The sequence below is a fragment of the Apus apus genome, chromosome Z (genome assembly GCF_020740795.1).
Source record: "Apus apus isolate bApuApu2 chromosome Z, bApuApu2.pri.cur, whole genome shotgun sequence".
Taxonomy (NCBI): domain Eukaryota; kingdom Metazoa; phylum Chordata; class Aves; order Apodiformes; family Apodidae; genus Apus; species Apus apus.
The window spans coordinates 21,168,114-21,184,944 of record NC_067312.1 but is presented as its reverse complement, the minus strand read 5'-3'; the positions used below and the strand labels follow the sequence as shown (position 1 = coordinate 21,184,944).

The 16,831-nt window shown below is 38.8% G+C and overlaps 1 protein-coding gene across 1 annotated transcript in view; it reads right to left on the bottom strand.

Moving 5' to 3' along the window:
* Positions 1-1,815: 1,815 nt before the first annotated feature.
* Positions 1,816-16,831, bottom strand: part of NDUFAF2 (NADH:ubiquinone oxidoreductase complex assembly factor 2) — a 65,211-nt gene continuing 50,195 nt past the window's right edge. Inside the window, exons 3-4 of the mRNA XM_051641952.1 lie at positions 15,392-15,432; positions 1,816-2,177 (exon numbers count right to left, since the gene is read on the bottom strand). Coding sequence (XP_051497912.1) covers positions 1,920-2,177; positions 15,392-15,432 — 299 coding nt within the window. The 3' untranslated portion in view covers positions 1,816-1,919. The remainder of the gene's footprint in view (positions 2,178-15,391; positions 15,433-16,831) is intronic.

Genomic DNA, 16,831 nt, shown 5'->3' with positions numbered 1-16,831 from the left:
ACATTTCCCTCCAGGCCCTCCTTGTTAGTAAGAACAAGGTCAAGTGCAGCGCCTCTCCTTTCTGGGTCCTCTGTCACTTGGAGAAGGAAGTTACCATCAATGCATTCCAGGAACCTCCTGGATTGTTTATGCCCTGCCGTGTTGGCCCTCCAAGTATCAAGGTGGTTGAAGTCCACCATAAAGACCAGGCTTGTGTGTCTGTAAAGGACCTCATCCACTCGATCTTCCTGATCAGGTGGCCTGTAGCAGACCTCCACTATAATGTTCCCTGCCATTGTCTTCCCTTTAGCCCTGACCTATAAGCTCTGTCAGCTCTTCATCCATCCCCAGGTAGAGCTCCATGGATTCCAGCTGGTCACCAATGTAGAGTGTGACATCCCCTCCTCTTCTCCCCTGCCTGGTCTCTCTAACCTTGGTGTGTCATCCCACAGCTTGTCACGGGGAAGCCTGTTATTATCCCTCTTCATCTTCAAATCTAGCTTAAAGTTCTGTCAATGAGCTCCACAAGCTCCTGAGCAAAGATCCTCTTCCCAGTCTGACAAAGGTGAGTCCCATCTGACGCCAGCAAATCTGGTGTGATATAGGCCATTCCATTATTAAAAAACATAAAATTGTGGCTGTGACACCAGCCACAGAGCCATGTGTTAGCAGACTGTCCATCTGCTTCTTCCAGTGTTGCTGCCTGCAACTGGGACAAAAAAGGGGAAAAAAAAACCTGTGCCACAGATTCCCTCACCAACCACCCCCAGACCCTCAAGTCTCTTTTGATCACTGTTGGACTACGTGCTGTGGCTTCATTGCCATCCACATGGAAGACCAGTAATGGATAATCATCTGAGGGCTGCACCAGGCTAGGAAGTTTCCTAATGATGTCCTTAACCTGGACAGATTTCCCAAAGGGGCAGCAGATTTCCCAAAGAGGAATGTCTGTCTGGCATATGGGACTCTCTGTTCCCTTCAGAAGGGAATCACCTACGAATATAACTTGTCTTTTCTTCCTGGTGGAGGTGATCATGATACAGGGGTTAGGCCTTTCTGACCTTGGTGACACCTCTGGTATAGATGAACCACCACCCACATCATCCACTGGCTGGCCTTCCACATCCAGAGCCTGTTGTACAGAGGCAATTGGGAAGGCAAGGGGGGACAAGGGTCCACCTCTCAGGGTGGCAGGGTCACTACACCCTTCCTGCATGCCTTCCCTCACAAACTGCCACCCCAAAGAGCCCCCCATGCTCTGGCTGACTGCCCATGCTCTGTTTGATGGCTCTGTCACTTACACTCCCCAGGTGGCTTTTTATAAGTGTGGGGGTGGGTCATGGTTGCTCTGACAAGACCCAGGCCTCACCAGCAGCTCCCACGAGAGCTGCCAAAAAGCCCCCATGTGCCAAGATCTGCTGCTCTGCTAAAGGTCAGGCTGGCTCTGGGGCTGCTTGCCTTGGTGACTGAATGAAATAAACTTTGCCTTTTCTTTGCCAGCGGAAATCACACTGTTACTGCCAAAGGAACTAACAAGCATTCTGAAGAACTATCTTAAACTGATGCATAGGTCTGGGAAAATTTAAGTGTACTGATTAACTGAAATTTATCACATCAAAACCAATTTTAAAAAGAAATTAGTCTTTGAAGAAAAAATGATCACCTAAGAATATTTAGTTAGCTAGAAAACTTTTTACTTATGATTCATGAGTAACTGATGAACAGCAACCACAAAAAACCAGCCTTACTTAGTAACACATCCTGTTTGTCACTAAACCCAAACATTTCAGTTGTTTGTCATGATTCAGCTTATTCGCACAGTTCTGCAAAAATCAATTAAACTGCTTTAATATTACTTTATTGCACACTCATATACAATGGCTGTTTATATTGTCTGTTAAAATATTTATCTATTACCAGTATCTGTACATTACAATTGTTTATTTATTTTGACTACTACCACTGCCTGGTGGCATCCAGGAACCTGGCTGAAAGGTGCTTGCAGTGCTTGTTGGATCCTGCGAAGGTTCTTTCTTTCCATAGTAAGGGGCTGATGCATGGCCTTTAACACGAGTATGAACTGGTTCAGCAACAAGTCCCTCCTTGTATTCCTTGGCCTGCAGCAGCTTATCCTTTTCAGACACATCTTTGATTTTCTGTTTCATTTCTGCTCTGTAATTTTCATTCTTCAGAATCTCCTAAGAACACAGAAGAAAGATAATTAGATAAATCAGAAGTAAATGCAATACACAGCTTTGGAATACAATATTCTAAGCAGTCATTGTTCTTCTTAATTTTATAATTCAAATTTTCAGGTGTGTAGGTGAAATAAAATGTGGCAAAATTTATTGTTTCTCTATAGCTGCAATTGCAGTCCTAGGATAAAATGTTCTTAATAATTTTTTGATCAGTGGCTGAGCAAAACTGCACTCTGGTGTCCCAGTTTCACTATTCAATTGGATCAAAAAAGATACTAAATAACAGTCATCAACAAATGTGAAAATACTTTAAAAATTAGGCTACTTTTTACATTGTTTTCTACGTAGGACTTGCTACTACTAAGTAACTATCACTTGCGTTTCTTCCTGCAACTCACTATGTCTATGACAGCACGGGCATACATACTGATAAAAATCACTGAGGGAAACCCTGCCCCTGAGACTTGGAAGACAGCCCACTAAGGCCAAGGACCAGCATGGTCCAAGAAGTAAGAGAGGCCAACACATCCTCAGCTGATGACTGCCTGGCCAGCAAAAGTGAACTGAGTGTTGTGATAAGGACACTAAGCACAACACTGCTTAGGTGAGCTGCGTGTTAACTCTAGGTACCTACCAGGTGTTATCTAAAATAAATGTACTGCGTTCAATAAGGAGTGTAAAATCATATATCTACTGCCTCTACACTGTTAAAAAAAAATCAAATAAAAAGTGATCTAATTTTAGAGATTTACCTCCACATCTGATAAACTGAAGCAACTGATGCATGATCCTACTGGAAGGACAGACCCTGCCCTGCTCACCACCCTCCCTCCTCCCCCAGGACATGTATTCAGAGAAGGATCATACAACTTGCTCATTCAACTGATGAAGCTCTGTACTGAAACATGGTTGGGTACAGGTTAAAGCTGGGAATTCACTAATAAGGACAACTTGAACTGAGATTCGGCTGCTTTCATTGAGAAATGCTGAGACTAACAGTTGAAGCAAATCAATTACTGGCTTGTTCACAGGTATAACAGAAAAACAGCTGTCAGTAGAATTTGCCATATTGTTCTGAGGAAAACACAAAATACTCCCAAAGTAAACACAAAGAAAAAAGCCATGAAGAATAATGAAGATTGGTTTTTATCTGTTAGTATATGTTTCCCATTAGAAGGACAATTTGCAGATTCTGCTGACAACATTCCTCTGTGCTTTTGTTAGGGCAGATACTGAAGAGTATTTGAAACAAAAGCAGAAAGGTAATACGAATATTTATTAACACTTTGAACCCAAATACAACTTAACTTTAATCTATACTATGTAACAAGGGAGCTACTAATACCCACATTTAGACTCGGATACAGAAGAAAAAGGGCCAGACAGGGTTCTCTGGATTATAAGTCTATGAAAGAGCTAAAGAGAAACTAGACCAGTACACTTTGAGAAGATCATGATGTTATTTTTTGAACAGCATTAGAATGCATGTGATGTTGCCAAGAGTTGACACAGCAAGTATGTGAATATTTAAGAACATTTTAAAAGGCAATATTTAAAGGAAACCTTATCTTACCATGAAAACTAACGCCTTTTTTTGAGTCCTTAATTGCCTCTATCCTTAAATTCACAGATGCACAAAGCAGAGGCAAAACACACTATGTACCTACACAGCATGAAAATATACAAGCAGCACATAAATGACCTTGCAAACTGAAAGGGAGAGTGAAAGAGAAAATTCTCTCACACTCAAATAAAAATATTACCAAGCATAACAAGGTCAAATTTTCAACAGTCAGTATAGCAAAACCTCATAACAACATCTCTCAATTCCATCCTTGTTTACCACATGGCTGTATAAATCTACCATGACCTTATTGATTTAAAGCGGATTACTCCTACAGTGCTTGAATTACCCCACTACCAAGAAAGAATGGCATACACCGTTGTGATATCTGAAGTCTGCATCACAGCATCTGCTGAAACAGCATTAAATTATTTATTAAAATACGGATGTAATTCATTTACTGTGAAAAGCTGTTTACGAACTACAAATCTTTTTCAGTGGTTACTTTAACAAAGTTACCTAAGCCACGTAAGAGCAGCTATAACTAAATTCCAAATGCTCCAGGTTCATTTTAAATGTTGATGTATAATTGTTATCTCTTTTTCAGACTCAGGTAAAGCTCTTGCAATCAACTTTCACAGGCTGAAGTACAGTTGTGATGTAGTAAAATAACCATGTTGACCTGGAAAAAAGCATGACAAATGATCCTCCTTAGCAAACACAGAAAAAAAAATACTGTGTCCTGCTTTGAGCCGAAATAGAATAAATTTTATTGTAGTAATTTCACTTCTCAGTTGAGCTCCTTCTAAGAAGCTGCAGCTGCAGAAATTAACAGCAGGTTTCTCAGCTGGTGTCTGCTTCTGGGACTGATAACGCTCGATGTTCTCAGTTACTGCAGGGGGATGGTGTGCTGAACCAAGGCCATTGCTGGGTTCTGAAAAACATCTTATGCTCCAGAAACTGAAGGTAATAAAGGGGTCACACTGTGACCCTCCTGCAGGGGGAGCAGACTGGACAGGTGACCCAACCTGACCACAGTATCCCATTCTATACACATGATACTCGGTATATATTTGAGAGATAACAAGGGTCAAGCTCTCTTTGCCCATGGCAGGTGTCCTGGGAGGATCCTGTTTGTCTGCCTTTGATCCTGATCTGTGTGTTCCTGAGTCCCTGCACCCAGCAGACCTCTGCTGCTGCCTCCAGAAGCCCAATCTGGGAATTTCTCAGGGCTGCCCTACAGCCTCAGTGGTGAGTGGTGAGGGGGGAGGGCAACAGTAGTTTCGTATGTATTTGCATATATTTGTGTATACTTAATTATTTTCTTTTTCAGCATTACTTTTTAAGTGAAGCTGTGTAGTTTAGTTTCCAACTTGTCGCTCTCCCTTATTCTCTTTATTTCTCCTTTTGGGGAAGGGAAAGGGGATAATGAAGGGCATCTGTCATTTATTTAATTGCTGGCCCAGCATTAAACAATGACATACCAAAGTGACTTATTCAGAATCTTCTATACACCAGGGCAACAATTTTTCACGTTTCAAGTATCTGCAAATGCCCACTGTATGCATGAAATTAATGCCACTAATATGTACACTGAAACAAAACCAAACAAAATGTGAATCAGGAATCTTGTGTCCATTGGCATGTTAGAAAAAATGGGCCAAATTTTTTTGTTTTCTTAGCGTAAGCATCTCGTCCTTTCATACTGGCCAGTTTGTTCTGTGGAATCCTGTTACAGACAGTGAGTCCTTCCTGTTTCTAATATTACCACCAGCAAATACTTCATTACCAATTGTTCTCTAGAACATGTTTTGGTTTGTTTGTTTGTTTGGTTTTGTTGTTTTTTTTTAATCATTGTGACTGTGTTTCTATATTCTGTTGGTTCAATTACCAAACACACTGCACTTCGAAGCAGTTATGAGTCTCAAGTTTCCCTGCCATTACAGGCATTTAAATAAAAGATCCAAGTAATTCCAAATCTGAATGGGATAACCAACTTGGCTCAAAATGCAAATTTTAACAAAACTATTGCATACATATTTATAGAAGGATTTATCCTTAAAACACAGTAGAAATGTGCAGGATCTTTATAACTAATCTTCCAAATTTGGCATCAGTTTATCTCCATGGCTCACTGCAATTAAACACAGTGAGTGTTAGAAATGTTCCTCCCCACACACCCTCCTGGCTCTACAGGGCTTCCCATCCCCTGCTGAGCAGTGATGCCAACATCTGCTGGGCTCTTGTACCCATGACAAGTAGTCTGTAAATCCGCAGGGCACCAAGGGCTCTTCTGACTCACCTGCACACAGCTATATTTTCACTTTGAGGCTCTGTTGCTACCCAACCCCTCACTGTTTTATATACTGTAAACAGTGGCTGGGAGCTAACAGTATTTTTTTCTTTTTTCTTTTTTCTTTTTTTTTTTAATTACATTGGCAGGTTCAGACCACTAATTTTTTCTCCTCCTACAAGTTGAATGGAAATAGTTTATAAAATGGCTAGCTTCACTATAAACTGCTCCCCAAAATATGCCTTTCAAGTTTTCTGTTGAAATACAAGAACATGAATATGCAATATGCTCTTTTGCAGGAAATACAGTATCATTCTATCAACACAGAGAACACAGTATCTACCAGGTAGCTGCACTTTTCTAAGGGTTAGCTTGCTCTTCCAACACTATGCAAATAAATGTTGTATCTATACAGACAAATGTTCTAAGCCCTTTGAACCTGCAGTTCTCAGGAGGCATATGGCATCAAAAGAGCATCAGAAATGCCATTCCTTGTTTTTATTAAAAGAGAAATTTAAGGATTTTGATTATGCTGTAAAACTAAAAAATGAAAAAATGCCTGAAGACATCCATCCATGCTTCATACCAGTTTAAATCCCTGCATGTAGATGTTCACCTTGAAATACATCCGTTTCCAGCATTTGAAACAAGATAGGTATGATGTGGCAAAAACTAGGTCCAACTACATGTTCTACAGTTTGTGTTTAGATGGAATGTAAAAGAAGAAATTTTACTCACTGCTCACAACTAATTGGCCAGCTTTGGTAATTACTGTAAAGCCTATGAGGTTTTTAATCCTTCTAATGATGGGAACTGCACGTCTTCCCTCCTCAGAAAGGCAGGGTTTAAGAGAGGTTTTCTTGAAGAACCTTACAATATTATTAAGGAAATGCCAAAGTGGCTCTCTGTGGAGTTTAAGGCAGCTGCTTTTCATCCAGAGACTGATGACTTCAACATATTCTGACATCTTAGCATTGGTAACAGCTGCATGAAAAAAGAATGGAAGACAGCCTGCTCATGAGCATAACTCAGCCCAAAACATGTTGCTGTCTTCCAAGTGTGTTACTGCAAAAGGGATCAGGCTGTATTTCATGCCACTGGCCAGACATTTCCACTTTTCTTGCAAACTACATTTTTGTTTTAACCTCTCACTTAACCTGGCATGTTTCACCAAGGATCCTGTGCTACTTAGAAACTGTATTCATTTCTACTCCACGGAAGAATCATCCACAAATTTGCTTCTAGTCAAAGGACTTTCAGTGCTTACCAAGCTGTACTGGAAGACCTGCTTTGTAGGCTGAAGATTTGGAATGTGGCATTTTTTCACTCATAAATTTTCTTTTTCTTCAGGAGAATTTTCAATCTCCTGAAGGCAAAGAGCAAACCAAACTTACAAACAAGTTGGCCTAGGTATGCAGGTGGCTAGACATAGCAATGTGACAATGTCCAAGAGGGATTGCTTAAAGGCTATTTTAAAAGACTGGTACTTGTTTTGATTTTCTTCTTCCAAGATGATTTTCTAAACATACTATACCCAAACCTATTAGGGTTTTATATATTATTAATTTTGAGCAAGATGTCACATTTCATTTCAGATTTGTTCATATTTTGATTAAATTAAGCATGAATAGCTTCTTTATGTTGTCTTAGAAACTACTCCAACATCCTAAGTTATCTTAATGACATTTGTTGATACACTCATGACTTCTCTTGATTTGGAGGTTATCTCACTACCATTTGATGTAAAAACTGAGAATCACCTGGACAGATCAATATACTTTGTTTGAACTGTAAAGATACTACATAGTCTTAGAATACTTGCATTTTGGTGTCTAGTTTGAATATTTTATGTTTAATCATGAACTTTGAATGCAGCCTGTTCAAGACTCATATATACAAGTTAGCAAAAAATGTTTAAAAATTACCAATGGAAAGAAAAAAGTCTGTTTTGGAACAGTATTTAAAAAGTTGATTGTTATAAGACAATTTAACATGTCGGATTTTTCTCTTTACTGAAAAATTAACTAAAAGACTAGCAAAGTGCTAGAAGTTAAACCAATTCACCTGTTTTTATAGTATCACCAAACTGGTTAACTAAACTCCATTTCCCAGTTTGACAAGGTAAACAGGCAAGATAAATTAATTAGATAATACATAATATTTAAAGAGTAGGAGGCAGAGAGAGGACCTCACCACTGGGAAGCACTGAATATTCTCATCCAAGGCAGGTCTTGTTCACTCAGCAGCTGAGCATGAGCTCAGAAGTGCCCGTTTGGGAATAAGAAATAAGGTGTTAAACGAAGGGCTGTGTCAGTGCATGGCAAAGTCAGAGCAGAAGTTTGAATTAGAAAGGTGTATCTGGCTTTGCTAAAGTACTTATTTAAATCAAACACTGAGCCAACTGACTGCTAATTTTGTAAAGAACATACATGCTAAATATCTTAGGCAAATCAACATTCAATATTAGTCAAATCAATGTAAGATTTGCTTTATTCAGGTTCATTTTTTTGAGTAAACTTCTGATCAGATACAATTTAAAAACATTGACTGTGTTCTGTGCACTGAATGTGATTTTTCAGAAGGATGCAGCCTACATAATTCAAAAGTAAACAGAATTATCTTTGTTGGATACATCATAATATTCAGCCACCCTCTCAGTCTAGGCTTTGTAGAACAGCTTTTTTGACCTTTGAACATAAATCAGCTAAATTAGCCAAACAAATTACTAAACTAACACAGCTGTCAGTTTAGTACAGTTACTTCTGCTTGCAACCTGAAACAATCCCTTAAACATAAGCAGATACAGAGAGGGATCTCTAATGTTTCACAGGTTTTTGAAACAGGACACAGTGACTCCCACACTCTATCATAAGGGAATTTCTTAGAGCTCACTGCAGGTGAAAGCTGTTTTTGCATTTTGGGTTCCTAATCCTGATAATGAGAGATGCACTAATTCTTCGTAATCAGTAACAGCACAGAAATAGCAATTAAGGTTTAAAGTACTCCACACTTAAGTGTTAAATCGATACATTGATTACAAATACAAGTTTTGACGACAGCCCCATATTTAGTTTTACATGCAGTGCTAAACCACATTTACTATCAAGTTAAATCAGTTAAATACTAATCTAACTCGCAGCAATTTTTGTTTAAACCAAATATACAGAGAGGCAATGCTAACTATTACTAAATTACTGTATTTCTACTTCTGAGCTACAGAACCTCTGGCATAAGGTGAAAGTCTCTAGGGTACCAGTGCAGCACACATGTATTTGGCAAGAACATGTAATGTGAGACAAAAGGAAAAGACAGCGAAATGTAAAGCATGTTGCCAACACACGGAGGTAGTAGGGGTTTATGCCTGACTTACATTTGTAACACTGCAAATAATTTTGTACAGAATTACATATACATTCAAGATCACAGATGAAACTGCATGCAGCAAAAAGCACAAACTAGCCTGGCACCACTGCACTCTGCCCTCAATAAAGGGCAATGCATAGCCTTGATGCCCACAGCACAAACAAGGAACTGTAGCTGTGACACAGTCCCAGTCTGGTCCTCACTTCCCCCTTACTCTACATATGATGTTATTTGTACCAGCCCTTTTCCTGGTGCACGTTACTTCTCCCTCCACCCTGGTTAAGCTGTGCTGACAGAGGACTGGGAGACAGAGCCAATGCTCCATGCACTCCTTCCCACACGAAGAGGAGCAGCACAGCAGCTCTCTCCCCTGCAGCCTTGGAACTGCAGCAGAGGCAAACTGGAAATAATGTGACAAAAGGGTGCCTCAATACTCTTCTATGGAGGTTAACAGGCACCTATATTCAAACCTGAGGAGAGAGTTAAAGTGAGTAAAAGGGAAAAACTCTAAAAGATGATGGCTTCTTCAAGCTACTTTTTTTTTTTTTTTTTAAGTCACTTCTCTAATGGCTTCATTCTATTTACACCTTTATAGTTCAGCTCCTTCTGTTGTCAATTTTTACAGCCCTTTTACTATGTAAAATGCTACTTAGTGCAAGTCAAATGATTTGAATATGTCCAAAAATTTAAATCATGGTTGTCATCCTGGAAATCAATGGTGGAAAATATTTTGATCTGAGAATTGTTTATCTCTCTGCTTTTTTAATAGCATTTCCCAGAATAGTAAATCATAACCTGCAGGTTTTTGTGCCTTCAGGAGTAACACACTCATTTGCTAAGCCTTATTCTCTACACAAAATTTACAATCTCCAGGTCAGACATTTCATTTTAAAACTTCTGAACTGAAGCATCTGAAAGAAAATAGAAGCAAGATGGTAACATGCAATCCCAACAGTGTCAAACAAGTAATTTTCCTAAACTGCATCCCATTCTGGTTAAAGGAATATGAATTCTGTGTGAACTAACCTCCGTGACAGAAGCTAGTTTTGATTGTGTATTCTCTCAGATAAATAGCACTTATGATCAAAAGGGAAAAGTGGGTATGCATTGCAGTAGGGAGAAACAATCATCAAAACCTTATGCTTATTACAACTCACTGAAGTACATTTTTCTTTCCTTGGTTGTCAAAACAGGTAATTATGGAAATACTAGAAATAGTTTGAAAGAAGACAGGAGCAGTCACAAAATTTCTTTTTGTAACATTTCACCTTCTATCCAACTGTGCAATTCAGAAGCCTCTTACTACTGTGTAACAAGTACGTAACGCATGAGAAAAGCAGTAATTTACTGTGGTTTTCTATTTTCAGGCTCTTGACACTAATGAAAGGAACATGCAACTCTACTTCCCATGAAATATTAACATACATCCATACACATACAAAGCAACAGTGAGGTTTCAATTTAAACAGAGAATACTTGTAGCTATGCAGCTCTGTGTGCACTACTGTGCAAAGAGCTGTGTTCATAGGGTAGAATTACTAGAGGTACATTGCTGGTAACTGCAGGATATCACACTGGCAGGTTCAGAGATAAAAAACATCTCTCTCCTTATCTGTTTCTCTAGGCACTGCTATGAGAATCTTCTCTGGTTTTTCCCCATGCATTTTCTGGCACCCCAGGATAGTCTGTAACTTTATTTCTATTTCCATTCCACAGACAATGCCATAAACAATGCCAAGTTACTCAGATACTCTCAAACATCACAACACTGTCAGAAGTAGTGCATAGTTACAAGGTTTGCTACATGAAAAAAATAAGGGTTAAACTTCTAAAGACATTCAGGTACTCCATGTTATAGACAGTGGAATTTTTTAAAAGCCCCTACAAATCAGATACCCTCTGAAACCAGAAATACTATAGAAATCCAATAGAAGTTAGGCATAGAAAGGCTTAAAAACTCACTATATGCCTGATATTACTAAGGTTTGATAGATCCTTAAAAATATGCCTCTTAGTTCCTTCCAGGTTTAGCAGCTGAAGACTCAATGTGTCTTAGAGACAAGATACCTAAACCAGTTTTGATATGACTCCCACTGCCTATGTGGGGGAAATCCTGGCACTGATTGTATAAAGATGAGAGACAGAAAGGCAGATACTCTATTGAAACAGGCACCATAACCAAAGCTTACAAGTATCTTAAGCATTCTGCCACAGTCTCACAGGAGCTGCAGCAACAGAAAATAACAATTTGTTTTGTTAGTAATTTTACTGCATTTACATAATGTAATCTCAAATGCCAAACAAAACATTTTTTTAAAGGGAATGTGACCCAGAATGAAAGCAGGAGATGTAGAATGCAGCAAAGCTTGCAAATGCCGTGCAAAGCTGCCTATCAACAAAGTGCTGAGATGTCTCCAGAAGTTCTTGTCAGCAGGACTTTGCTTGAAATTCATGAAGGTGCATAAAAAGAGTGAGACATTCCCACAGAGGTCCTATAGATGTGGCAGTGTTTAACACCTTCTAAGTTTGGGGAGTTCCACTTTAGTAACAGAATAGCAACATAAGCCCAAAAAAATAAGAGTCATAAAAAAAAGTATTTTCCTCCTGCCTTCCAAGATCATTTTAGCTTTCCTTTGCAACTGAGATGTGAAAAATCAAAAATATAAAGGTATAATAGATGAAGTTTGTAGCCAGAAGGAGAACTAGGATGCAGAAGTGTATACAACACAGAATGTTTCCATTTAACTTACAACATACTTGATGAGCCATACTGAAAGCGGACAAAAAAGGGTCTGTGGCTTGAAGAATGGATGGGAATACTCTTTAATACATTATTTGCATGGATGGAACATTACTCCTATAAAATAACCGGTGTATTCCAAGACAACTTTTGTTAACAAAATTCTGACAACATTAATGCTTAGCAGGTAAATTAATTTGCATATGAAGTGATAAATTATTAAATCTGCTTCCACAATATAGCATTTGATTAAGAATATTTTAAATATTTGTAGCTTTTAAAATATTTTCATTAATTTAAAACTGCAAGATCTCTAGACACGGACACATTTCCTATTTGAGCAAAACCATGTTACATACATCTAGTTTCCTATATACAAAATGAAGAAGTTTAACAGTCTACTTAATTATTTATCAGTTGTTAAATTAGTTAAAATGCAGTTTACAGCTGCATAGGAATAAAGATAATGACAAATTTTCCTCAGCCAAACACATACAACCATGTACAATATATATGTAACGGGACAGATGACAAAATGCAATAGTAATGCAAAACCAGACACACATAAGCTCAGATTCTCACCTGTAATAAAGCAGTATGTGTATGCACACATTCATGCTTACACTAGGTACAGGCATGAGCCAAAATTGTCTATTAAGATGGACTCTCTGATTACCACAGGAACAGAATATGCTTAAGCGCAAGGTAAGAAACAACTTCATCTGCATTCGTTTTCAAAGTTATCACCCTTCTCCTAAGTGAATTGAGAATGAGATTTGGCATATTTCAAGCTGTAATAAAATCAAAAGGCAACCAAATGCTTCCAATATCCAAGAAGCTAGGTTTCAAAACCCAAAGATTCCAAACACTAGCATGTTATTGGTCAGATTAGAAATAACCAAGGTGACGATCACATTATTGGGTTATGATTAGCCCAGTACACAGAAGTCTTAGGAACTTCCTCTAAAAATGCGGAAAAAACAGTGGGGGTGCAGGCAGGAAAGAAATTGTTAAGTATGTAAGACACTTAACACTGAACAAGTTGTCTTGCGAAGTCACTGGAGTATTTTTTCCTAAAAAAAAAAAGAAAAAAAAAGAAAAAAAAAAGAAAAAGAGATGCAAAGTAATTTATTCTGTGAGAAATTGAAAGCTTTGTAATGGGAACTAAAAAAAAGATCAGTTAGGTGTTTGCAGAAGAATGGCCTAAACACAAAACATTATCAAGTCTTAAGAACATCCTCAACAGACTTAACTGGTGTCATGACCCAGCTGCCTTGACCAGTGTAAGGACAATTCACATTCATTCTCACTTAAGTGTGTGACAGTCTTGATGAGTGTGAATGGGAGGCCTGCAGTATTCACCAAACCATTGGTTCCTAAAATGTGGTCATCAGTAAGATCAGTAAGATCCAGCTGATTTGTGAAGCCGTATCTCTGCAGTATTTTCAATTAGTTTGATCATAGAGATTATCATGAGACCTGACAGCTTGAGCAGTTTGGCAACCTCTATCATTAATAGCTGAGAGTTGAATAAAAGACAAGTTTTACAAATAAAAAAATCCAAACATAGAATACTAAAAGGAGATGGTAGGCAAGCAAAGAAGGGGTACAGGAATTTTAATACAGTTTAACATAGGTGACTTGATATTAGAAATAAATAGAAAAAAAATATTATGAGCAAAGGACAGGAAAAAAATGAAATTAATAATAATTTTTTAAAAAGTTATAGCACAGGCCATAAAGGTAGGAATATAGGCACAGCTCCAGAAACTTATGCTTTAGGAACTGTCACACTGTTCTGTGGTTTTACAGTATGATGTTGATAGTAAAATTAAAGCAAAAATCCTATATTTGTGGGCTTTGCATCCTTTTTCAGAAATAGTCTAGTCTCATAAGAAATATGTGAACGAACAAGGATATTTGTTACATAAGGTTTCAACATGAAATATGGTCACAATTATTCCCTCATTCTATAGCTGTCAATCAGCAGTTTATCATATCAGCATCACTGTTTAAAAAGGAATATGAGACAGAATAGCAGCCAGTAAAGTTTATGTGGCTAAAACACCACAGCAAATCAGTCCTACAAATAGCGACCAAACAGTATTCTATATGTACTTCACATATTATGTGAAGTCATATTATGTCGTTACTGTGGTAGAACGGTTTGTGGTGGAACAGCTTCAAATCAGGAGAAAAGTGTACTGTATCACTCTACACTAATGCACACATAAAAAAATTAAGATGCATTATCACATATTTAAATGTGACTGCTGTGCTAGTTTCAAAATAACAGAAAGACTTTTTAATATACATGTATTTGAACTACCTTTTCTTATACATGTAAAAAAAACAACTTAGAGATGACATGAAAGAACAGATAACTACTTTTCAAATTCCTACTGTATCACTTCTGCTCTAATAAGGTCAATGCACAGCTATGCACGTAAATTCTGATAAATTATTTTTCAGATTTATTACCTCATGAAACAGAAGGTATAAGCAGTCATGTAACTCTGCATGCACCATTACTCCCAATAAGCTTTCACTCCCCATAAATTGCTTTTTCTGGAAGGTAAAACATTTAGCACACTGCTGAACCACAGTTGTCTCACCTATGGAGACTCCTTGCTCCCTGTTTTGAAACAGAACCAATACCTCCAGTGCCAGGAAAAGCCCTACTGCACCAGTTAAAAACCCAAGGCTGTCCATATTCTCTGGAGCAGGTTTATCTTAAAACAATTATCATAGCAGTCTGACTCAAGCAAATGACAGGATACAAGACATGCAACACCTCCCCATCTTCAAGTATCACAGGTGGTGGTAATTTCAACAATAAAAGTTGTATGTGTACAGTTAGTATGAACCAGAGCTACCTAAAAGGAGATCAGTCCAAGCTTAGAACAACTGTTGTGAGGACCAGAAATTCACATCAGTAATATCAAAATTGGTTTAATTCGAAGAAACTCTGGAATGGCCATGATAAACTTAAGGAATCTATGTAGATCATCTTAAAGAATTCACAAAAATAAAAGTGACAACTAAAGAACACTGGAGTTCATATTTCTGTTTGTTCTTCTTTTTCCTAAGTGTTAGATATCTAGTCTGTGTATAATTTCCTCAATTAGGCCAGCAATATACTAAATTCTTACCCAAAAGTTACAAAATTACTAGAGAGATGAGTCCACTGCAAATTAACTGTTGCAGTTGAATTACAACAATTGAAAAGTTAAGAGACACTTAATCACTCTCACCTCAATTGTAGGTGGATCATTTCTTTTTTTTCTTATCCATGCTGCAAAAGAAATAAAAATAAAACTGATTATTTCAAATATCACAGACAGTATTAAAACTCAAAATCACAGATTCACCAAGGTTGGAAAAGACCTTTAAGATCATCAAGTCCAGCCTATGACCTAACACGACCACACCAGCTAGACCATGGCACTAAGTGCCACATCCAGCCTTTCCTTGAACACATCCAGGGATGGTGCCTCCACCATTTCCCTGGGAAATCCATTCCAATGTCTAATCACCCTCTCCATGAGGAAGTACTTCCTAATATCCAACCTAAACCTCCCCTGGAGCAGCTTGAGGCCGTGCCTTCTTGTCTTGTTGCTAGTTGCCTGGAAAAGCAAGCCCAGTCCCCACCTGACTACAACCTCCCTTCAGGTAGTGGTAAGAGTGATAAGGTCCTCCCTGAGTCTCCTCTTCTCCAGGCTAAACAACCGCAGCTCCCTCAGCCTATCCCTATGAGATTTTCCCTCTACTCCTTTCACCAGCCTTGTTGCTCTCCTCTGGACCTCCTCCAGCACCTCAATATCCTTCTTGAAGTGAGGGGCCCAGAACTGCACACAGTACTGGAGGTGAGGCCTCACCAGTGCTGTGTACAGGGGAAGAATTACATCCCTGTTCCTGCTGGCCACACTATTCCTGATACAAGCCAGGATGCCATTGGTCTTCCAGGTCACCTGGGCATACTGCTGGCTCATGTTCAACCGGTTGTCATCAACCAGTACTCCCAGGTCCCTCTCTGCTGGGCTGCTCTCCAGCCACTCTTCCCCCAGCCTGTAGTGCTGCCTGGGGTTATTGTGGCCAACGTGCAGGACCCTGCACTTGGTCTTGTTGAATTTCATGCCATTGGCCTTGGCCCATTGACCTAGCCTGTCCAGATTCTCCTGTAGCTTTTTCCTGCCCTCTGGCAGATTGACACTCCCCCAGCTTGGTGTCATCTGTGAACTTACTGAGGATGGATTATGATGAAGTTGTAACAGCAAATGTTTATATGAATAAATACAATAGAATTTGCCACAACCTGGCAAGTAATATAATTTCCCAAAATATAAAGACCCAAGGTGTAATTTCCTATGTCACTGTTTTCAGCCTTCACAGAAGGGGTGGGGGAGGGTTGACATCATCTTGTAAGGAGAGCCTGGGCACAGTTTACATACCACTCCGGCTGCCAAAATAGGGCTTAAAAAGCAAGGGTCATGGCCCAGGCCTATTGTTAAGCTGGCTTTACAGAGCCAAGCTTCACCCTAAGAAACTGAGAAAATGACTGCTGAAGAGTATGAAAAGCCTTACACTAGACTGTAGAAAAGGGGATCCTCTGTACGCCTCAGGCATTGTTAAAGCCCAAACCCTATCTATGTTAGTGCCAATTAGAATTCCTTTACAGGGATGCAGGACACAGC